At 31.4% G+C, this 24,872-nt stretch overlaps 1 protein-coding gene and 1 long non-coding RNA gene across 3 annotated transcripts; both read right to left on the bottom strand.

Annotated features, from left to right (window-relative positions):
* Window positions 1-1,544: 1,544 nt before the first annotated feature.
* On the bottom strand, window positions 1,545-9,807 carry LOC143076149 (uncharacterized). Its single transcript, XM_076251822.1, has 4 exons — window positions 9,750-9,807; window positions 5,805-6,170; window positions 3,329-3,562; window positions 1,545-2,426 (listed from the first exon to the last, which is right to left on the bottom strand). The coding sequence occupies exons 1-4, from the start codon at window positions 9,789-9,791 to the stop codon at window positions 2,238-2,240; spliced, it is 831 nt and encodes a 276-aa protein (XP_076107937.1). The 5' UTR covers window positions 9,792-9,807; the 3' UTR covers window positions 1,545-2,237.
* A 769-nt stretch (window positions 9,808-10,576) lies between these two features.
* LOC143076148 (uncharacterized) lies at window positions 10,577-17,827 on the bottom strand. 2 transcript variants are annotated; one of them, XR_012978544.1, is made up of 4 exons: window positions 17,418-17,827; window positions 14,862-14,961; window positions 13,680-13,832; window positions 10,577-10,622 (listed from the first exon to the last, which is right to left on the bottom strand). It is a non-coding gene; the product is annotated as an uncharacterized LOC143076148 (long non-coding RNA). The 2 variants fall into 2 exon arrangements; XR_012978543.1 differs by lacking the exon at window positions 17,418-17,827 and having other exon boundaries at window positions 14,862-16,894.
* Between the last annotated feature and the right edge of the window lie 7,045 nt (window positions 17,828-24,872).

Raw genomic sequence — 24,872 nt, 5'->3', positions numbered from 1 at the left:
AGTTTAAAGGTGTTTTGTTTAAAATGAATACAAAGGCCTTTGTATTTGGTATGAGGAAAAATATGACAATCAAATTTGAAGTTATGGACTGGTAAAAATTTCTCAAGGCATGGGACTGGTGCAAAATTAAAATGAGCTATAATAAAAGTTGAAGTCCCATGGTTATACAGATGAAAAAATGTTGATGTCCCATTCTTTTTTGCAACAAAAAAACTTGGTGTCCCATGTTAATTCATAAAGTATATCAAAGATGTCTTTTGCTCCAGACAGCATACATCATTCAAATAAAACTGACATGTGATGTGATGACAGTGCTGTTAAAATGTGTTGCAAAATTGTTTAAGACAGCCATGTTTAACAGGTTAAGTAACTTCATATTTTGTAAGGATTAATGAAACTCCAAGTTAATTTTAAAAAGTTATAGAAATTTTTAAAGGTAACAATCTGAATTATAAAGTCTGAACTGAAAACTGTAGCTTTTTTTTAATCTATCAATTAAAACATTGATGTCAAGTTTTATTTGAAAAAGTTATAGAAATTCTTTAAGGTGACCATCTGTATTTAGTCTGTATTGAAAATTGTTGCTTTTCTTAACCATTTATTAAAACCTTATAGGTTTGACAGTATTTGACAAAATACTAAATAACTTTGTTATTTGTAAGAACAGTATATAATTAAGATAATAATCAAGTTTATGAAAATCAAAGTTGATTTGACAAAGTTAAGGATTTTTTTACAGGTGACCATCTGTATTTAGTCCATACTAATTTTGTTTTAGATTTTTAACTATTTATTAAAACATTATAGGTTTGACAGTAATTAAACAAATATTAAATAACTTTGTTACTTGTAAGAACAGTATATGATAAAGATAACTTTCAAGTTTAATGAAAATCAAAGTTGATTTGACAAAGTTATTGATTTTTTAAAGGTGACCATCTGTATTTAGTCTGTAATGAAAATTTAAGCTTTTTTAGCTATTTATTAAAGCCTTATAGTTTTGACAGTAATTAACCAAATACTAAATAACTTTATAATTTGTAAGAACAGTATATAATTAAGATAACAATCAAATTTTATGAAAGTCAAATTTAATTTGACAAAGTTATGGAATTTTTTAAAGGTGACCATTTGTGTTTAGTCAGTACTTTTTTTTAGCTTTTTTAACTATTTATTAAAGCATTATAGGTTTGACAGTAATTAAGTTAACCAAATATTAAATAACTTTGTAAATTGTAAGAACAGCATATAAAAAAAAATAACTGTAAAGCTTGTTGAAAATCAAAGTTGATTTAAAAAAGTTATAAAAATATTTAAAGGTGACATCTATATTTAGTTGGTACTTGAAGTTAATATTTTTGCTTTTTTAACTATTTATTACAATATTGTAGATTTGACAGTATGTAAGCAAATAACTTTGTAATTTGTAAGAACAGTATCAAGTTTTAAGACGATCAGTGTTGATTTGAAATAGTTATGGAAATTTTTAAAGGTGACCATCTGTATTTAATCCGAACTGAAATTTATAGCTTTTTTTTACCTATTTCTTAAAACATTATAGGTTTGACAGCAATAAACCAAATTCCAAATAACTTTGTAATTTGTAAGAACAGTATATAATATAGAAAAAAGGCAAGTTTTATGACAATTAAAGTTGATTTGACAAAGTTGTGGATATTTTTAAAGGTGACCATCTGTATTTAATCCGAACTGAAAATTGAAGTTTTTTTTACTATTTCTTAAAACATGATAATAGATTTGACAGCAATAAACCAAATACCAAATTACTTTGACAGTATATAATTGGGATTATAGCTGTCAAGGTAAATGGAATTCCAAACTGATTTGAAAAAGTTATAAAATTAAAAAAAAATTACTATCTGAATTTTGTGCAAACTGAAAATTCAACCAGACAGGAATTTTATTGGGAGAGTTTTCATGATTATCATTTCCTTGCAAAGAAATATGTGGAACTATCCTTAACCTTGTGGCTGTGCAGTCGATTATACATAGTTTACAGTCAGAACTTTTTTTAATTTGATTTAATAAAAGAAAAGTCAATGTCCCATGCAGATCTTAGATGAAAAAAATCTTGGTCCCATTGAAATTTTGCTTTTAAAAAGTCCATGTCCCATGCTAATTTGCACCGGTCCCATGCCTTGAGAAATTTGACCGGTCTCTTTAAACTACATATTATTATTTCTCAAAAACATTGTTTTGTGTCCAATATCTAGAATTTAACAATAAAATATTGAGCGGACATTTTCAATGTTGCCTCTGCATATTGGGCATTTCCTGCCATGTTCTTGTATCTGTAGTCCACATACCAGACACAGGCTGTGGAAACATGGCTGTATGACGGCATCAATTTCCCGATCAGCACATATGATACATTTTCTCGCCGTATTAGGTAGTTGCATGGTTACCTGTTAAAATAAGATTAAAAATGATGTTAAGTGCCAGTCTATGAAGAATCAGGCAAATAATTCAAAAATTGAAACATGATGAAAAAAAAGTATACTATTTTATAGTAAATAACCTCCTGAGTTAGAAATGTTAAGTCTTTTGTTTGGAAGTGTCTGGTAATAATAATTAAATAAGTTATAAAATTGGTTAGAAGGACAGCAAATAAGTTGAAATTACAGAGTTATTTCCCCTTATCTGTTCATTTCTAATGCATTCAACCAAAATGTATCTTCTATTACCAAAACAGAATACAGAAACACATGTTATTTTTGTGTATAACTACATATGATAAGGTAAATAAAATAAACAGCTGTGCCTACAGTGCATGATACACCTGTATTGCGCATATAGAAATTGGAAAAGACAGCATTAATAATTTCCTTTAATTCACATTGTTTAAGTCCTGTAACTCCAGAACAACAAATAAATAATAAAAAATCAAAAGGGAGCTTCATTATATCAATCCCAACAGTAATGTAAAGTTTCAAGGAAATCAGGAAATTTAGAAACACTACAGAAAGTGTGAAAAATGGGGAAAATTGCCTGAATTCAAATTGTTAAAAATTCTAATTACTCTGAAACAACACGGCAATTGCTTTTTCTAAATCAAAAGGGAGCTTTCTTCTGTAATTCCTAATGTTGTGTTATTATAATGTGAGGAAATATAAGGTTAAAAGGAATTTGAGCTATAGTCCGATAAAGTCCCATTAATCCAAAACACATAATATGAAATTAAATGATGAACAACGGTATACCATAATATGTTCCGTCTAAGACAGGCCTATAAAAACACCAAGCAACATGCAATGATGCAGAACATACAAACATTGAATTTATTCTTGTGATTGTAACAAATACTTACTGTTGGTGTACCTGCATGAACAAGAATATTAGAGCTTGTCTGAGAAATAGGTGTGGATGTTGCAGGTGAGGTTACATGTGCTGTGAACTGTGGTGCAGAATTCGAAGGAGTGGAACATGTTACTGTAGGCAGGGTAGATGAAAGTAGGTTTTCTGTAAACTGGGAACCAAGATCTGGCAATGATTCCTCAGAATCAGAAGTAATAGAAAAATCTAGACTTGTTATGTGCTGAGCCTATGGGAAAAGTGAAAGATACACAAATAAGTCGCTCCTTTATAAACATTTAAAAAAAAAAAAATGTTTGAAAACAAATATTCTTGATTTTTCTCTCAACAAATTATTTGTTTACCAAAAAATTTAATTTCCTGTAACTTATAAAAAAAAATGTAATTCAGTGGTTACTTGTTTTATGAAAGAAACATAGCCTTTTCACTCTTATTGTCATGATCATGATTCATTTGTTATATCTGTATACTTATAGCTTAGTTTACAGTCATAAAAATTGAGAGTTTTACACATATTTAGGATAATCATGCAGCACATCTTCTCTCAGATAGGAAAATCCAGTATAGCAGGAGTGATTGTGGATTAATTTGGTTTCATATTGTTTTCCATGGTTTCAGGGAAGATACTTGATAAAAAGTAGATAACAATATGCATTAACTTTCTTCTATATGTTTGTTATAAATTTCTTGAAATGAATTGAATGTGTTTATTGCTGTGCAGAAATTACTTTGAAACAGATTTTTAAAAAAACATGGTTTTATATATGAAAAAGATAGTGAAAATTGAAAATGATGAATACTTTTGGCCACACTAGTTATTTTTTGAGAAATAGGAAGTTATATTCATCTTATTTACAGCAAACATTGCTTGCATAAAGTATACAAATGCCTATTGATTAAATGATTTTTTTTTCAATACCACTAGTTCAATTATTTAGATTGAGAAAAATGCAGCTGATTCATCAATATTTAAGCATAACTGCACAAGTTATGTAATTTTCTTGACAAGTTTAACATCATTTTGTAACTGGAATATCTGAGCATACATTTCATTGATAAATTTATGGATATGTTCATGGATAGGATGTTTAGAATGTTATGATCAATGCAATATATTTTGTGTATCTCAAAAGTAGTGACAAGCCTTGAAATATTTAGATATCAAGTCAGTCCCTAATAAGATTTCTTAAATAAAAAGAAATCTGACATTTAAATCACTTTGTAAATCATGATTAGCTTAACAATTTGCAATGAAAATTATGGCTCTTACTCTACCAGATGTCATGATATTCCCAAAATCATTTCGAAAATTTGGGAAATTGTTATAAGAGTGCACACGCTGAAATGTCTTGCCTTCTTTACTACTAATTGATATTATGTTGATAGTCCTAAATATATACTATCACATTAACTAAATATGATCCAAGAAATTGAGGTCAAGGTCAGATAAACCAAATTTGAAATACATATACACCCTACAATCATAGTCCATACACCAAATATGCTTGAAATATAGTTGAACTTTTTCACATCCAAGAAACAATTTTAACTTTACCAGGAAAACTTATCTTTGATCAATAAACCATGAAAATGAGGCCAAGGTCAGATGAACCCTGCAAGGCAGACATGTGCACCTTACAACACTTTACATGCTATAAATATAATTAACCTTTTGCATTTAGTATCTTAGAATCTAACATAACCAGAAAAATTTAAGATTGACCAAGGAACCATGAAATGAAGTCATGGTGAGATGATAATTGCCAGACACACATATAAACCTTACAATCATTCCATACACCAAATATAGTTGACCTATTGCCTATAGTATTAAAAAAACAGACACAAAAAAAAACCAACTTAACATTGAGCAATGAACAATAAAATGAGGTCAAGGTCACATAAAATATGCCAGACTGACATGTACATTGTAAAATATTATTACACTACAAATAGTTGACATATTGCATACAGTATTTGAAAAAAATAACCAAAACACAAAAAATTAACTTTAACCACTGAACCATGAAATCAGGTCAAGGTCAGATGACAGTTGGTGGTAATCAATTTACCAAAATTAGTATACACCAACCTAAAGATGATGTGTATTGAGTTTGAAAGCAATCTCTTAAGTGGTTTCAGAAAAGAAGACCTTTAAAGTAAAGTTTACAACGGACAGAATCTGAAAGCAAATGATCATGCAACAGCTCACCCTGATCTTTATTCAGGTGAGCTACAAATAGATGTTTTTGGAATCAAGAAGTGAGCTCATAATAATTAAATTTTGTATTTACAATAACTAGTGTAGTAATCACATTGTCATAAATTTTCTGAAATGTGTCTATGACAATATTCTGCAGCAAATTAAAATTACAAATACTGCTATAAAACTGAACACTCGTTGATTATGGTTAAGTGATAATTCAATGTTGTATTCCTGTTAAAAAGATGGACAATTATATATTTTTTACCTTGATTTTTGTCAATAAGTAGATTCGTTTCTTTTGTGTCTGACAACTTTCAAAATATTGTTTTGCAGTGAACCCATCCCTACTGATTTCTCTCCCTGCACTATTACCAATCCTCAACTCCATTTCACTAATTCTGCCTTTAAAGTTTCTGCCATTTTTGAAAAAAATGTCTTGTAAACATTGAAGAGTTTCTTCGTAGTCTTTATTATATGCCAGGTTGATATCATGTGATGGAATCTGCTTATTTCGGGAGCTTCTTACTTGGTGATAAGATGAAGTGTTATAGGAATAATGCTGCCAACCGATACCTAGTTTAACTATATCTGGTTTTGGCAGTTTCTGTGCAGATGTTCCTGGTAAATTGGTCTGAAACAATATAGATAATACAACAGTTTGAAAAGTTAAATTATGAACATTGCACAGTTCGTACTGGTACCTACCGTCAACTTTTCCACCCAGAGCAACTGGTTACAGGAAAAGAAGATGCCGCCAATAATTACGCTAGAGGACATTACACCATCAGGAAAGAAATTGTAGATTTAGTACAAGCAATCTGGCATACCATGAATTTAGCTTTATCAAATTTTAATCTCATACCAAAACAAACAGAGTAAAACTAGTCCATCTTATTCATACTGACAAAAGGTGCAGATACTTAGTTCAGATAAATACTAACTGACACTATTAAGAGATTTTTTACCTGCTTATGATGTGACATTACTACATATGGGATATAGGTTTTACATCTACTGGGGGGTAATCCGAAGTAAATTTGCTCTTATGTCACCTTTTAAGATAAACTGAACATTATTTTCAGGGCTGTTCAGGGCCATTCACTGTTAAATTCCAATTTGGCAGGTAGAAAAATTTTGTCGAACTTATCATTTTTGTTTTAATATCCAATCTTTCATCTGCTATGGATTTGGCGATAAAAGCCAAAAACCTAAACGAAAATGTCATTTCAAGAGGCACAACTCCTGAAGGGGTTGACAGATTGTTCTATTATAAAGCAGGGAAATAAATTTTTCCTTCAGATAATTTTGTGTTGATCATACATTTCATGTATCTTCCATAGATTTGGACATAAAAGCCAAAAGCCTCAAATAATGTGATTTCAAGAGCAATAACTCTTAAATGGGTTGTCTGATTTGTAGAAAGATAGTGGGTTGATAGATTGTATCCTTCTGGTCATTTTTGCATTTCATAGCTTTCATCTATCTTCTATGGTTTTCCAGATAATAGAAAAACACTTCAAACATTTGTCAAAATTTAAATTTTTAAAAGGGACAATAACTCAAACATTTAGTATACGATTTTTCTGAAAATTTCAAAGTAGACCGATCTTCAATTTCCAATCATTTTTACCTAGGCCAGATTTACTATATCCGATTCAGTTTTATTGAGCTATAAGCAAAAAACTTAATTTTACCTCAATGTTCTACTTTTAGCCCTTGTGACCAATTGGTTTTTTTTTTACAGAATTGAAATTAGGAAATTTTGCAAAGGATATGAAAAAGATCATCACTTTAAAGTTTCAAAACATTTGGCTCAGTGGTTATAGAGAATACTATTTGTTTTCTAATCTAAATGATGGCAAAAGCTCGCACTGGCTTTTAGTCAAGTGAGCTAAAAAGCAGAAGAGTTAACAATATACTGTCCATTCTTACCTTTCTCAGTATAAATGGAAAATATATCAGTCTAACAGAATTTTAGTACTTAAGCTTTGTTTTGTGTAAAGTAATGGTAAATGTTTATCTGGCAAATTTATACTTAACAAGAGCTATCAGAATGACAGCTAAACCAGATTTTTTACATGTATTTGTGTCCTGGCAATTATCAATATCACAAGGACCAAAACTCCTAAATGGTAAAAGTTACAATCACCAATATCAAACTTGACCTCAATTTAGTCATCAGTAACAACATATTAAAATTAGATAAACATTGGTTGAACAGTTCAAGAGTTAATGCACACACACACAACAGGAAACGCCATTTTTTCAATATTTCAAGAACTGTAACTCGATCCTTAACGGTAAAAGCAAAATCGTCATAATTGAACTTTACCTCCATTATGTCAGTAACAACATATTAAAATTCAAAAGACTTGGTTGAACAGTTTATGAGTAAATGCACGGACAACATTTCACTGCAACCAGCCTTACCTCATGCCTTACATCCCAAAATCAATAACGTTATTTTCCTCAAAAATCCGGATAAAAATGTGTATTAACATTTATGAAACATTCAATCAACAATCATGTAAAAAGATAGATTTTTTACAAAGGCATTATATTATTTATAATTTAAAGCAAGCCTACATTGTAACTGGAAAAACAAAATCTCACAAGAATCCTAAGTACTAAGCCTCACAACTCTACAAAAGTCAACTGATAAAATTTTTCTGGATATGCACATTAACATATCATGTCCGCATTAACTTCAAAGTTTCATGAAATTCTGTTATGTGGTTTCAGAGGAGTTGCACTTACAAATTGTTGCAGTTGTATATTTAGGCCAAAACTCTAAGTTCAAAGGGTCATAACTCATAGAAAAACAAGAGTGGACACAGATGAGTGTGGAAAGTATTATGCATTATGAGAGTACCCGGGTATTGCATAAAACTGTTAGTCAACTCACTAAGGATACTCCCCATGCCATTATTGCATATTTACTACACTATATTCAAGCTTGATACAGCTCTGAATTTGGATTGAGATTAAATAATTAATACATCATTGATTTCTGACACACAATGAATGTGTCACTACTATTAATGACTTTAAATAAAGGGAATATGCATACATTTACATATAGCTATATTAAACTGACAGAACATTTAAAATTAATAATGATTAGAGTAATCTATCTTTGCATATTTTAAGTAGTGTGTGGAAATAAATATAACTACATCTATATAAAGTAAGTTCAATTATCTCCCTTTAAATACTTCAGACAAAGAAAATCTTCCTTTTATATGCATATTCTCTGGTCATGTATTCAACTGTGTAAAGTGTCATTAATATTGCTACAGCTATTTAGGAGGAGTTGTGCATGCTTACAAGACCTATTGCCAAATACTGTGAAATTTAAACTAAGAAATCGCAATTATCTCCCTTGTAAACATCTGACAAGAAATATCTTCTTTCATGCACATCTTCAGGTTGTATACAACAACAGTGTAAAGTTATTTCAATATTGATAGATCTGTTAAGGAGTAGTTGCGCTTAAAAGACCTGTTGCCATTTATGGCTATATAAAAACAAAGTTAATTTAATTATCTCCCTTAAAACAATTTCGACCAGAAATTTTTTACTTTAAGCACATTGTTACATTGTGTACTACAACTGTGTAAAGTTTCATCAATATTGGTCCATCCGTTTAGGAAATATAGACAGACAGACAGACAGACAGACAGACAGACAGACAGATAGACAGGCAGATAGACAGACGGACAGGCAGAAGGGAGGATGGTTGTACAGAATTATTTCTATATACTCCACAAAACTTTGTTTTTTCTGTCGATATGTACACCTACATAGTATGTCCTTATTATATACAAAATTTCATAAAATTCGGTTGTGTGGTTTCATGAAAAGTTGCCATGACAAACTGTTGCAGTAGCTAGTATATTGAAGCCAATAAGTTCAAAGGGGCATAATCATAAAAAAAATGAATCATAATTTCCTGTCGATATGCACATCTACATAGTAAGTCCTTATTATTATCTACAAAGGTTCATGAAATTCTGTATTGTAGTTTCAGAAGAGTTACGATGACAATTACAGGACTGACAGACTGTAGTATATTGAGGTAAAAGGTTCAAGGGGGCATAACTCATAGAAATAAAATTTGATCATAATTTCCTGTCAATATGCACATCTACATAGTATGTCCTTATTACAAGAACAGGACTGACAGACAGAAGTATATAGTAGAACTTACACATTTTCTTTTTGAAGCTCTGGCTTGTTCAATGAAACCCATTATTTTTGAGGTAGACACTGAAATAGAAACGAAATGGAGTTAAAAATGTGATTTAATTACAAATCACAATAACTAAGTATAACAGTTACTTTAGTTGGAGCATCTCTTCTTTTAATGAATAAATAAAATTCTGCGGATCATGGTGCACACTAATAATTTCAACCACATGCATCAGAATCACATGTTCTTTTGGAGATGTGAGCTAAAAAGTATTCTCAAAATATATAGTGGCTATTAAAATGACCATATTTGCAAAAAATGACATATTTTGTAAACCAAAAAGCAGCTCAAAATGGTCAATATTTTGACATTTTTAATTCAAATGCACTACAATTGGTTCTTTGTTGAAATATTTTAGGATTTTAAGAAACAAGAGGCTCTCAAGAGCCTGAGTCGCTCACCTGTAATTTTTTGCTTAAATATTTTATCATGATTATATTTGATGTTTATATCTTTATCTATAACAATATTCTAGACAATAACCAAAAACTGCATAATTTCCCTTAAACATGTTAAATCATTAACAAGCCACAAAAACTGCATTTGACCCTTATATTCTTTTTTTAGACATGGCAGCCATGTTTGTCGATGAGCAAAACTTCAGATATAGTTCATAAACTCAATAACCTAAGGAAAATTCAGTTAAAGTTTCAAAGTATTTAGCCAAGTTGTTTCAGAGCAGAAGATTTTTAAATGTTAGCAAACATGATGACAAAATTGTGTAAAATTCTCTTTAAAGGGCAATAACTCCTTAAGCGGGGGTATAAAAATATTTCACTAACCAGAATTCCATGCCTGGTGCTGATGTGTCTTGCTCTCTACCACTGGATTCTACAATAAATTGAATGTTTCCCATCAACTGTGTTTTAGGACAAAGATGTTCGTGTTTTGTTTTTTTATCTTTTTAGTTTCAAGAACTGTACCCAGGAGCTGGCAACTTCAGTAATGACATTTAACACATTTTCAGTTATGAACTGAGTTTCTCAATCAATCAGTACAAAGTTGCATTTTTAATGCTTAAAATAAATATTAATTAAAATTTTGTCTGCTTAGACTCCCACAAAGTCAGTATGTACCTCTCTGTTCCTTTAATTGTTATTTGGTTTTAGAGAATAAACTTATCCACTCTATCTTATTATCTATATATATATATATCTGTGTGGTGACACAGTTGACAATCACAACATTCTCACAGCTCAATTAAGTCTGACAGATTATTGGTGCAACATATCTGTTGAAGTTATGAAATATGGACAAGCTTTAATTGTAGCATAAGGATAAAACAGTTTTTTAAACATATACCTGTATATGCAGGGGTCTTTAACGTATTATATCGTCCAACATTAATGTCATGCTGCCCCCCCCCCCCCCCCAAAAAAAAATAAAGATTATGAGAAAGTGTCAAATTGATGCTATGAAAACGTCACGCAAGTGCAGACGGCATTTGACAGTTTTTAGTGTTTGATTTAACATTGCTAATTTCTGTCAGTTTCATTAGAATGGAGATAACAATATTGTATTTTAATGCTCGACGGCATCAATTGGGGATGTCTCTGCTAACATGTTGCCAGTAAACTCCCAATCCCAATTGATGCTGTCAGAGCTTTTAAACATCTTATAATTCTCTGTAAGAATCACCCAAATATGAAAAATGTTGGCCACATTTTTTTTTTCATTATTATACTTTTTGGGTTCAAATTAAAGTATTCAACCATAAATAAGGTCATGAATCTGACCAAAATTTTCATCCCTGTGGTCTCGTTGCCATGGTAACAAGACTTTCCTTGGTTTCAAAGGTATTTTTGCATATATTCTAGTAATTGACCTATTTGAGGAATAAAATCAGACAATTAAAACAAACAAGAAATTCCTCGACAGAAGTTGGGTTGTGGATAATATTGGTGTAATATATCCTTAAAACCATATTTGATAAAATTTTCTGTCTAATTATAAGATTTAAGGCCCGTTCTCTATATTTTTCTAACTGAAGAAATAGTTGAATTTTGATAATTTTGATAATTTTGAATATGGGATTAACTGCAAATGCAGAATTCCCCTCAAATATCATTATGAAAAATGAAGAAAAGGTTGTTTTCTTATCAAATTCACCAAAACATTTTTTTGGGTAAATACCCCTGAAACCAACTACATGGTGCTTATTAATAACGCCCTACAGGCAAAAACAATCCTTTCTGTCCTGTCAATTTATGCCAAAGCTGACCGAACAAAGAAAAAATGGCAACATAATGTATTTTGGGCTTTTTTTTAAGATGGCAGTGCCTACTATCACATAGTAAAAATCCCCATTTAGCCAAGTTGTCTTTTATTTTGGTTATTTTTGGGGTAAAAGTCTGGTTTTTCACCCAAAATCGCTGAAAACCGGAAATTTATGAAATTCCTCTAAGTTTAATTGCAACATAATGTTTTTTTGGCTCATTTTACAGCTGAAATTGCCCACTATCATATATATACTAAAATTGCTACACTAATCTTGGTAGTCATTTTTTGTTATTTTGGAGGTAAAAGTATATTTTTTAACCAAAATTGCTTAAAACTTGAAATTTTTTAAATACCCCAAAGTTTAATTGTAACATAGGGTATTTGGGGCTCATTTTTAAGCTGGATATACCAGGTTACCCCCTATCACATTCTTAAAAACGCAATCAATACCTATTAGAATTGATTACAAATTTTATGTTTACAAATAACGGTAATAAACTAAAAATCTGAAAATGGACATTAATGAAAACCCTCGACGTTTAATCGCAACATAAATGCAGTAATTTAGTTTCATTCTTCTTATCTGATCGAAGTTTTAGACCTTCACCTTTGATCCACAGAGTTGTACATACATTAAAAAACATTTTCTAGTGGAAATAAATATATATGCAATGTATAAAATTTGTAATTATACGTGTGGACATGATGTGTTATGGACATAGGCAAGGATGGACATACTGGTCTTTTAAGGGCGACCATTGGCCCGCCTGCCCTTTAAAATTTAGCAATATATCATTGTCTTAGGCCAGAGTCCCATACTAATGCAACAATTAAACCATTAATTCATTAATGTTAGTAGCATGAAGTAATATTTGGTGAATTACAGATCTCTGTGAAACAGTGTGTTAATAATAACATCATGTTTGTGTGAAAAAGGGGGGTTGTGATACCTTTTTTAGCAATATTTTTCTAAATAAATGTGTAAATAAAAGGTGATTCCAAATGAAGTTAAAGTCCTTTATGGTCTACATTTCTGCAAAAAAATATTTAAGGGTCAAAACATGCCCATTTTCGGCCAAATTAAACTTATCGGTTTAGACCTGACTTTGTGTCATGTATACTTAGTTAAGATTTCACAAATATCAAAGTATCTGTATGTTTTATTACGAATAATACCATGTTGTTCATCACTGATTATCTGTTTTTAACCTTAATTGCAATTAAAAAATAGTTTGACCATATTTAGAATATCAGTTTTGAGTAAAATTTTTTAGCTGGTTGCTAAGGTAAAATTTGTCCCTAGCAACAACAAAGAAATCATGATAGAATCAAATTTTCTTCTTTATTTCTAGTGATAACACAACTATATTGCATGGAAAAATACATTTTCAAGTTTTCTCAATTTTTTTTGGTGGCCACCTGTTGGTTGATTCTTATAGAGAATTGATGTTAAAATACAATACAATAATGTTATCCCCTAAGTCTATAAACAATGCTAAGGACATTTGTTTATGGTCGTACAAAATAAAGAATTGGATGCTTTTAGTGTTTGTTCATCTTTACAACAACTCCATGCTATAATTAAGCACATTGGAAGCAATTATAACATCCATTTTGAACCTTTTAACCATCTTGATGCAAATTTACAACAAAACTTAAAAATCATACCAAACTGCTTGTTCCATGTTTCACCCTCGTTCAAAATCATGAGGATTGTGTTTGGTGTGAGAGTTGAAAAAAATTCGTCATCTATTTCCACACCATCTTCATTTAGAACAAATGTTATATGGTTGCCCTCTGCAATAGTAAACTTTTCCTTACCTAAAAAGAAATGACTTTATTCATATAAATGTGATTATATTATGTAAATTACAGCAAATGATCCCAATTCCAAAAATTAAACAAATGACATGCTCATTTAATATTTAGTAATTTAATTTTGACAGACTGCTACAGGACCTGTGTTGCTCCTACCAATTTACTTACTTCATGAACAATCTTTATCCTAGATGGATTTTGATAATTGTTTCATTAGAATTTAAGACAATCTTTATATATATTGTGTCCTTTTTCTTTCTAACAGAGTTGTAAAAAATGGAAGAATGTGTCCATTGGCCACAGATGCCCCCACATGTAAATATATTTGTTTTTGTTTTTTTTATGTTTATAAAGGGGCATAACTAACCAACCAGTAAATTTGACACTCACATATTTGGAACTTTATCTGTGTGTTTATCTGTGTGTTATGATAATGAGTATTGTGTATAAGTTTCATAATATTTGATTGAAGCAAACTTAAGTTAGAGATCGGAAACTTAAAAGTTATAGCTATTTTTATGTTTATAAGTGGGTATAACCCAAGAACGATAGAAGTGGCACTACTTGATCTGTGTATTATGGTAATAAGCATTGTATGTAAGTTTCATAATATTTGGTTGAGGCAAACTACAGAACGTTAGAGATTGGAAACCACAGATTTAGCAATTTTTATGTTAAAAAGGGGCATAACTCAGTAACAGTTAAAGTGACACTCTCCAATTTCGAACCTGATCTGTGTTTAATGGTAATAAGCATTGTGTACTTTTTCACATCAGGACAATAAAAGATTTTGAGTAGGCAGCTATTTTCTAGCTAGGTAGCCTCACTAGTAGGGTAGGGCATTTTTACATTTAGGTATTTTTAATGGACTCAGAGGTTTCACAAAAGAAGAATTCTTTAAAGGAAAATTTGCAACAGATGAGACAGTTGGACAGAGGACAAAGTTGATGGCAATACATCACCCTGGATGTCCAGCTTCTTGTTTTGTTTATTATTACTATTCAAATTCAAACCATAGCAGTATAAACTTACATTTATTGACCATATCTGCAAATGAAGAGGCAAATACACCTTTTCTTATCCTCCTGTCATGCGTAAAAATCTTTAACGGTATTTTTGTCTTCTCTGTGTCCTTAAAAAAATGCAATCAAACTCAGGTATACTTTATGTATGGACTTCTATGTATAGAAACGTGATTTTTGTATGATAATATAGTCTTTAGTCAACTATGAGTATGGATAAATGCGATTCAGAGAAGATCCAAGATCTTTGAAATAGTTTACGACGACGGACAACGGATGACAGACGACGCCAAGTGATGGCATAAGCTCACATGGCCTTTTAGGCTAGGTGAGCTAAAAATGCATTTAAAAAGTTTTTATTACTTTTAAACACAGGGATACAACTTTTCAAGCTTTTTTACTAAGTTGAAAATGAGTTCAAAGTAATTTGATAAAATGCTTAAAAGTATGTAGGCTTCATATTAGAAGTTCTTTATAAAAGGCAAAATTAGAAAAATTAAAATATCTAGCAAATTCTACCTTCAAACACTATTTAAGGGGACGACCATGTTGAGGGCCAGGAGGATTTTGAATAATAAATAACTTGTCCTGAAAAAAGCTGAAAATAACTAGATATCAGTGAGATGGCCATTGGGAGCCATCACTGTGGGCCCGCTGTCAATAACAGACACAATCTTTACCATAGGACATGGGATTCCCAACTGTAAGTGTTTTACCTTGACCTTTGACCTACAAAATTGTTGCTTAATAAACATGTCAAGTACAAACTTATCCTAATGGTTCTCAAGGTATGGAGCGGACAGGATCTTTCCCATAGGTCATGGGGTTCCATAATAAAATCTAAATTTTTGACCTTGACCGTTGACCTACAAATTTGAACAAACATTATGACACAACTCTTGTGTTGGTTAATATACATGTTAAGTATAAACTTTGAAATCATAATGGTTCTCAAGATATGGAGCGGACAGGATCTTTCCCATAGGACATGGGGTTCTATACCAAAACCTAAGTATTTGACCTTGACCTTTGACCTACACAGTTGAACATACATTATGACACACTCTCTGGTATTGGTCAATATACATGTGAAGTATAATTTTGAAATCATAACAGTTCTTGAGATATGGAGCGGACAGGATCTTTCCCATAGGACATGGGGTTCTATACTAAAACCTAAGTTTTTGTCCTTGACCTTTGACCTACAAAGTTGAACATACATTATGACACACCCTCTGGTGTTGGTCAATATAAATGTGAAGTATAAACTTTGAAAAAATAACGGTTTTCAAGATATGGAGCGGACAAGATTTTGTTATGGACGGACGGACGGACGGTACGACGGACAGACGGACTGATCACTATAGGGCGACCCGCCTTTGACGGGGCCCTAATAACTTGAGCCCAATTGTCAGGAAAAAAATAATCTGGCATGACAAGAGGGGAATTAGTTTTAAATGAGGTTGAAAATAAATGGTCGTGTGCACAAAAAATAAACCACCACGCAAAAAGTGAAAATAAAAAACTCATCCCAAAAAATTCTTGAGACCCCCTACCTCCCTCTTACAGTACAACCCAGAGTACAACCTGGAACAAACTCTTAGTATATGGTCAACATCTGCTATAGTCGCATCAAATGGTGACCATTTATTTGAGGGGTCATAAAACCTGGGATGTTGGCCATTTATTGGGGTCATAAACCATGGACTGGTGGTCAAGCTAATCAGTTTCATTATTTTTTATCTATTTATTTAAAAGGTGTGTAAATGTTATCCTGCATCAGTACTTTACCTGTACAGGTGAATTGTTTTTTTTCCCATTGAAGTTGTCTACATGTGTATAAGTTTTGTTTAAAGATTGAAATAGAATTTTTGTATTTCTTCATTTCAAAAGGTTGGAAATCATCTACATGTAAAGGCCACAATGTATTATTATTTATTCTCTTTACATGTGATTCTTTTTTTCTTATTCTGTATTTTTTGGGATGCAAATAAATTCCCTCTCTCAAGCAGTTTCAAGTGTTTATATTGCAGAAAATTCAGTTCAATCTTTATCATAATGCTTAAATGATAAAGAGCTATAATTATTCAGTTTAAGATAATTTTTCCCTTTACAAAAGAATACAAAGTTGAACAACATCTTATTTATTAATAAAATCAAAAAGAAATTTAAATAAAATAAGTTTTGTAAGAAAAAGCAGACAAAATATCTCAAAATAAAGTTGTGACTTTTTTTCCTCTGACTTTTTATCCCTGATTTTTTTGTATGTGACTTTTTTCCTGTGATTTTTTTCCTTACATTCGTTTTTTCCCAATTTCAGTGTATGCTATATAAGAATGGGTACAGTTTTTAATGGCAAAAATGGCACACTCCTACCAAATAAAATCGAAGTTACCCCCCGTGGCCCCCAAAGACAGAAATCATACTACTATATATATATATATATATATATATATATATATATATATTCTCTTGTGCGCCCCCCTTCACAAAACAAAATATTCGGATATTCAATTTATATACATATGTTATTTATTTTGTTATTTTTATAGTAACTAAAATATACCTGATTATACATATCTACTGTAGCGCATTTGATGGAACTCACAGAGGAATATTCGGTGAAAGGGGAATGAAACGATCTGTATTGACTGTCCCCAGGTACGATCATCCACATGATCCATATCATAGGGGCCGGTAACATACTGTTTGAAAAAAAAATTACACTGATATGTAATAATATACAATTATGGCCTTCATCAAAAGTTTTAATATCCAAAATTATTAAATCGAGAAAAGAGTTATTTTCCTCGAGGTCCGTAGGACCGAGGGAAAATAATCTTTTTCGAGATTTAATAATTTTGGATATTAACTTTTATAAAGGCCATAACTGTATTATTATACTGAACTGAACGTTAAGTTGTTATTTGAAAGACGTCGTGCAAATTGCCACCAAATGAGTTATTTTGCCTACGCGCTCATTCCCACACAGTTATTTTGCATAAGCGCAGTTGCCCGCGGGAAATATGGGGTTATTTTGACAACGTGCATATTCCCTAACAGTTATTCTGCCTATGCGCAGTTACCAGCGGGAAAGAGGGGTTATTTGTGAAGGTTATTTTATTATAGTGGTTACTATAGTAAAGTATAATAATACGTATTATTACATATCAGTGTAAACATTTTTTTTTCAAACAGTATGTTACCGGCCCCTGTGATCCAGACATGTATATATGGCGGCACAGGCACTTGTCTCAGAAAACGAATCCTATATTATGTAGGGTTATTGTATGAATATTGGGGAATTGTCCGGAGTAGAATTTAATATTATTGCACGAGCTTGTGAGTGTACAAGGGACAATATTCCCCAATAGTCTTTTTGTTGTTGGGATGTATAAGTGCTGAGCCACTCTGTTTTTGTTAGATGTATTTCTATCCATCTGATGTGTTAAGCCTTTTTCAACTGATTTTTATAGTTCGTTCCTATATGTTGTACTGTTACACCACTGTCCAAGGTTAGGGGGAGGGTTGGGATCCCGCTAACATGTTTAACCCCGCCACATAATGTATGTATGTGCCTGTCCTAAGTCAGGAGCCTGTAATTCAGTGGTTGTCGTTTGTTGTTGTGTTACATATTTATGTTTTGTTCATTGTGTTACATTTGTCATTTAGGGCCTTTTATAGCTGACTATGCGGTATTGGTTTTGTACCGTACGCGTACGGTGACCTATAATTGGTAATTTATGTGTCATGTTCTTTCGTTCTTATGTTGTACTGTTTCACCACTGTCCCAGGTTAGGGGGAGGGTTGGGATCCCGCTAACATGTTTAACCCCGCCACATTATGTATGTATGTGCCTGTCCCAAGTCAGGAGCCTGTAATTCAGTGGTTGTCGTTTGTTGCTGTGTTACATGTATTTGTTTTTCGTTCATTTATTTGTACATTAATTTGGCCGTTAGTTTTCTCGTTTGAATTGTTTTACATTTGTTATTTCGGGGCCTTTTATAGCTGACTATGCGGTATGGGCTTTGCTCATTGTTGAAGGCCGTACGGTTACCTATAGTTGTTAATTTCTGTGTCATTTGGTCTCTTGTTTAGAGTTGTCTCATTGGCAATTACACCAAATCTTCTTTTTTATATATATCATAGAGGGAAATTTTTGTTTACTTAATCTGAGAATGGAAATTGGGAATGTGTCAAAGAGACAACAACCTGACTAAAGAACAGAAAACAGCCGAAACACTGATAAAATTTGTCGTCTTTGTACTGTGTATTGCACATACAAAAACATTGCGGTATGGGCTTTGATCATTGTTAAAGGTCGTACGGTGACCTATTATAGTTGTTAATTTCTGTGTCATTTGGTCTCTTGTGAAGAGTTGTCTCATTGGCAATTACACCACATCTTCTTTTTTATATTAACCGAACAATAATTAATCTGCCCCGTCATTTTTTTAGTACTGCACGAGATTTTTTTTCTCACTGAAAACTTCAAAGTAAGTTAACAATAGTCACAAGAACAGTCATTGGAACTTTATATAGGGGGGAGGGGGTCTATATAGTTCAAATGAATTTGTGGTGTCTCAGAGTTAAAACATCAAAGGATCTTATTTTGCCGCAACTGTGAATTAAAAAAATTAGAACTCGACTGGCTCTCTTCAACGTAAATTTCGTGACACCCTATGTTAATTTATAGTCAAACCTGATTATTTTTTAAAGCGACCATTATACTTTCACAGCTGGGGAAAAAGGGTTGGGTTTTTTATGCACCAAAAACTTAATTCCCCTAACGTGTGTATACTACGGCAGACACGTGTAAAAGCCTTTTTATAGAAGTTTTTTTACAACAATAACTTAAAGATTGATTGATTGATTGATTGTTGTTTGTTTAACGCCACATGAGCACAACAAGGCTATATCGCGGCGAGATTTCATTTAATAAATTGTTTCTTATCTTACCTCCATTTGCTTGAAATAAAATGCCCAAATGTGATGGCGACCTGGTCCTTCCAAAATCAAAATGAAAAGGTTAAAATCGTGCCATATTTATCTCGATTTAGCTGAAAACTTTCCCGTTGCTCGCCTTAAATTTAAAACAATTTGTTGCTTTATAAAACAATATATCGAAGAAAAAAAGGCAATTTATTATTATTGCATGATATTTTTATTGACTTATGAATTAATCTTAAAATGTTTTCTCGTTTTGATAATTTGTCGCGTTATTTAAAACGATTTATTTTTATGGCGATAAAAAACAAATCGGCTAAATGCCTTGTTAGGCATTTTGTCGAAAAAAATAAATCGCAGTAATAAGAAAAAAAAGGCAATTTATTATTATTGCATGATATTTTTATTGACTTATAAATTAATCGTAATTTTTTTTCTCGTTTTGATAATATGTCGCGTTATTTAAAACGATTTATTTTTAAGGCGATAAAAACAAAGCGCCTAAATGCCTTGTTAGGCATTTTGTCGAAAAAAATAAATCGCAGTAATGAGAAATAAAGCATTTTCTCGCTAAAAGTTATATCGCCATCTTGGATTATAAGTATTAAAACGAGGGTAATATACGCTTCCGTAATATTTTTTATCGAGATCTCGATATATTTAACCGAGATAACGATTTAATAATCCGAGATCTCGATATAACAGTTTCGTTTTATCGAGATAACGATATATTTTTTATCGAGATCTCGATATAACAATTTCGTTTTGTTAGGCATTTTGTCGAAAAAAATAAATCGCAGTAATGAGAAATAAAGCATTTTCTCGCTAAAAGTTATATCGCCATCTTGGATTATAAGTATTAAAACGAGGGTAATATACGCTTCCGTAATATTTTTTATCGAGATCTCGATATATTTAACCGAGATAACGATTTAATAATTCGAGATCTCGATATAACAGTTTCGTTTTATCGAGATAACGATATATTTTTTATCGAGATCTCGATATAACAATTTCGTTTTATCGAGATAACGATATATTTTTTATCGAGATCTCGGTAAAACGGTAATGTTTTATCGTGATCTCGAATTAAAAAAAATATTTTCTAATGTTTTGTGTGTCCCCTTACGGCTTCCGTACATTAGAGCTATGTAACTGTTTACAACATATAAAAGCATCAAATAGTAATCCTTCTTTAAAATGTTCCAGTCTATGACAATATTTTAACATTGATAAAATTATAGTAAAATAAATTAAATACATAGGAAATATACCAAGCTCTGATATTACAGCAATATTACTTGACTTTCTGTTTACACCAAGAATATATTTCATAAATTTGGTATGAGCTTTTTCAGAAAAATCCTGACCAAAGACTTTTTCTAATATATAATCATTATCTTTTTTACAAGCAGCTGAATCCGTTCTAAACATTCCCAATATTTCACTGCCATATAATAGTATGGGTTTAATTGTATGATCATAAAGATGAAAAAAGTGGCAATACTAGGGTTAGATGATGACAAGCATCTCTGTAGCTTAAAACAAGCTTTTAAAGATTTGTTGTATAATTCATCTTTACACTGCTTAAATATACCACTAGAAGTAAATGTGATTCCAAGATATCTATATAATTTTGCACTTTCAATCTCTTTACCTCCAAAATGTAAACAGCATTTTAAAAATTTTCCTGGCTTGTTAAAAATTATACTTTTTGTCTTTTTTAAATTTACATCAAAACACCATTCTAAACAATATTCATGTAACATATTAATTCTCTTTTGCAAGCCTTCCTGTGTTTCTGAAAAAATTACTACATCATCAGCATACATAAGACAATCTACTCTACGGTTATTAATATTTACTGGATCAGGACAAGATAAAAACTTGTCAGGTAGATCATTAATAAATATTTTAAAAATATTTGGGCTTAAAATATCACCTTGTCTAACCCCTATAAATGATTTAAAACATGGAGTCATTTCATTAAATCAATTTTAACACAGAGGTCACTTTTATTATACATATCTTTAATGATAGAATAAAACTTTCCAGTAATATTGTTCGTTAAAAGCTTATTTCTGATACCCTTATGGATCACTTTATCAAAAGCCTGTTTAAAATCTACAAAACAGGCAAATAGTTTACCCCCCCTTTTACTTATATATTTATCGATAATGGTTTTTAAAACAAAAACATGATCAGATGGTCTACATTTTTTTTGAAAATCCAATTTGACATGGATTAACCACTGATTCTTTTACCAAAAATTTATCTAGTCTGTTATTCAAAACAGAGTTAAACAATTTACCAACACAAGAGTTAATGGCAATGCCACGATAATTATCTGGTTTACTTGGATCACCAGACTTAAAAACAGCAGATAAATAGACTGATGACCATTGCATTGGATAAATACCAGATGAAAAAACATGATTAAACAGTTTCTGAATTAAAGGATTTAGAACTAAACTTCCTGCCTTTAGCATCTCGTTAGGTATACCATCCAGACCTGAGGCTTTAAACCACTTTTGAGTTTAGATATTGATTTAAATATTTCTTTAGTAGAGAATCTATAATCTAATTCACAAAAAGTTTTATTTTTTTTCCATATTTTCTATTTTAGAGTTAATTTCTTTAATTCTTGTCTCACTAATTGGAGATTTATTCAAATCTGAAAAATGATTAAACCAGACTTCTGGTTCTACTGACCTGAATTTGAATATATATATAACCTTCATCAAGCATCAATTTCAGGCAATGATTGATCATTCTTCTTCTTTTCCTCTTTCAATACAGAGTTGGACTCTTCTTGAGTGTATAATGACTCTTGTTCGTAAAATCATGAGGCCTTTCCTCCTCAATTATCAAAACCAGCAGTAACTATTACAGTAATTTGGGATCTAAGCATCTAACGTGACGGTACCCAAATTGCACCTATTTTGACAGTTTTTTTCACCTACGTTTTTTTATGATCAAGAAAAAAATGTCCATACTGTGTTTATTTTGTAGCCCTATCCTTCTTTATTGTATAGGTACACCAATTTAATTTTGAATCCATATTGAGTCATAAAAAAATGGGTTTGAATCAACCTCCAAACTATCCATGATTCTGTAATGAGGATAGTCCTATAATATAAGACTCTGCAGGTTCATATCATTTACACTCAACGTTTTTTATCGGATATTTTTTTTTACTATCAATGTTGAACCGCAGAGTCTTATAAAATTTGTATTTTTTTCTCGTAGCAAAAATTTAAATTAATAATCCACTATCAAAACAAATAAAATTATTAGGAACAACCTAAATATGAATGAAAGTAACTTCTTACCGCATTTACAGTTTAGAATAATGTTCCTAATCCATCACTTTTATCCTTTAGTCTTTAGTAAGTGTCCCAAATGACACTGTAAACACTTGTGTACGTTTCCTCTTTTGTAGTTTCTTCACATATGTAATGTTCACTCATGTACTTAATTGAAATTGTGGCTGCTGCTTAAAAAATTTTGACTTAATTTTGATATAGATTTATAGTGTTTTTTGCTGTATAGTGTTTTTGAATCTACCAGACTCCGTTAAATAATTTTCCAGATGGCACAATATCTCATTTCGATTGTCTCTATTAATGTCTTCTTCATCGATTCCTAATAAGGTGTCTAAATCCATGTGTATATTTCCTGTAATAAAGTAAATAGATGTTCTCATTCTCTCTCTAGCCTCCTCATAGTTAGAACAATGTAAAAGATAGTGTTCTACAGTTTCTGGCTCTCCACAGGAACAGTTTTTGTCTGATGATGGTATAATTTTGGATTTATAATCATTTAGATCACAATAACCTGTTCTCAAACTAGTAGTAATTGAAAACGACCATTTGGACGGTAAATCTTTTGGTATTTTCTGACAGACATTTTGATGATAATTGTAATAATTTCTGCCACGTTGACTTGATTCCCATTGGTTCTGCCATTTTCTTAAAACACTTTCTCTTGCTGCACGTTTTTTAAATTTCAGTTGACTAACAATTTTTTTCACGCCATTTTATTTCAAATATATGTGCCGATTCTTTATTTTAAGGATTTCGTGAACGAAACGAATTTGACGATAATATTTATAATCCGTATTCAACGTACGGAAACACGACCAATTACTCTAATAGTGTCATGCAATTATTGAGATAACCATAAAGAGTGGTGAGAGAATACGAATGGGATTAACAGAATGGAGAACAATTGGCAAAACACATAAAGAATAAAAAAATATGGGTTTTATTTTTTTTTAACTTGATGATATGCATGCCCCCCCAAAAAAAAAACAAAAAAAAAAACAACAAAAAACAAAAAACGGTACAAGTATATTGTTTACAGTTGAAAATTAGAATGTCCAAAATACAGTTATAATGTATCAACAGATCAATTAAAAAAAATATGTTTTAACATAAATTATAGGTATAACTTATTCATTATGCGAGTCAGTTCGTACCCAATAATTCTTGTGCGCTAGTAAAGCAATCTTCGGTGAAATCTAGTTTTTCGTTACAGTTCCATAACAGAACTGTCAAATTTTTATTTTTTTCAAATGCGAGATCGTGAGTTCACATAACGAAAAGGGGGGGGGGGGCAAACCAATTATCCTTCTCAAAAAGTTCTCTACTCCAAGTTGTTAATTGAGCACCAACAGAAATCATAGGCGAGTTGTGAGAGTCGGCGAGGTTGGCGAGGTTATAAATGGCTTTGGAAATATGAGTTCATGTAACGGGGGCGTGCGTGCCAAATTAACCAAATAAATGTGCTATAGTCAATAGAACGGGCGATGCGATGAATTTCTTCAAATTACGAGTTCGAATGTTCATGAAATCTGCTAGCTGCTAACGGTATGAAGTTGCAATGTTCCATGAGAGTGCAATGTGAGAGCGAGCGTGGCAATATATGATTTTCCAAGTACAGGTTCATAAAACAGAGATGGGCTATTCTCATTCACCAAATGTTCTTTAGTAAGTTGTTATGCATCATTAGATATTAATTTCAAGTTGTGAGAGCGCGCGATACATGTCCTTCAAAATATGAGTTCATACAA

The sequence above is a fragment of the Mytilus galloprovincialis genome, chromosome 5 (genome assembly GCF_965363235.1).
Source record: "Mytilus galloprovincialis chromosome 5, xbMytGall1.hap1.1, whole genome shotgun sequence".
Taxonomy (NCBI): domain Eukaryota; kingdom Metazoa; phylum Mollusca; class Bivalvia; order Mytilida; family Mytilidae; genus Mytilus; species Mytilus galloprovincialis.
The sequence above is the reverse complement of the archived record's forward strand: the minus strand, read 5'-3'. Positions and strand labels throughout refer to the sequence as shown.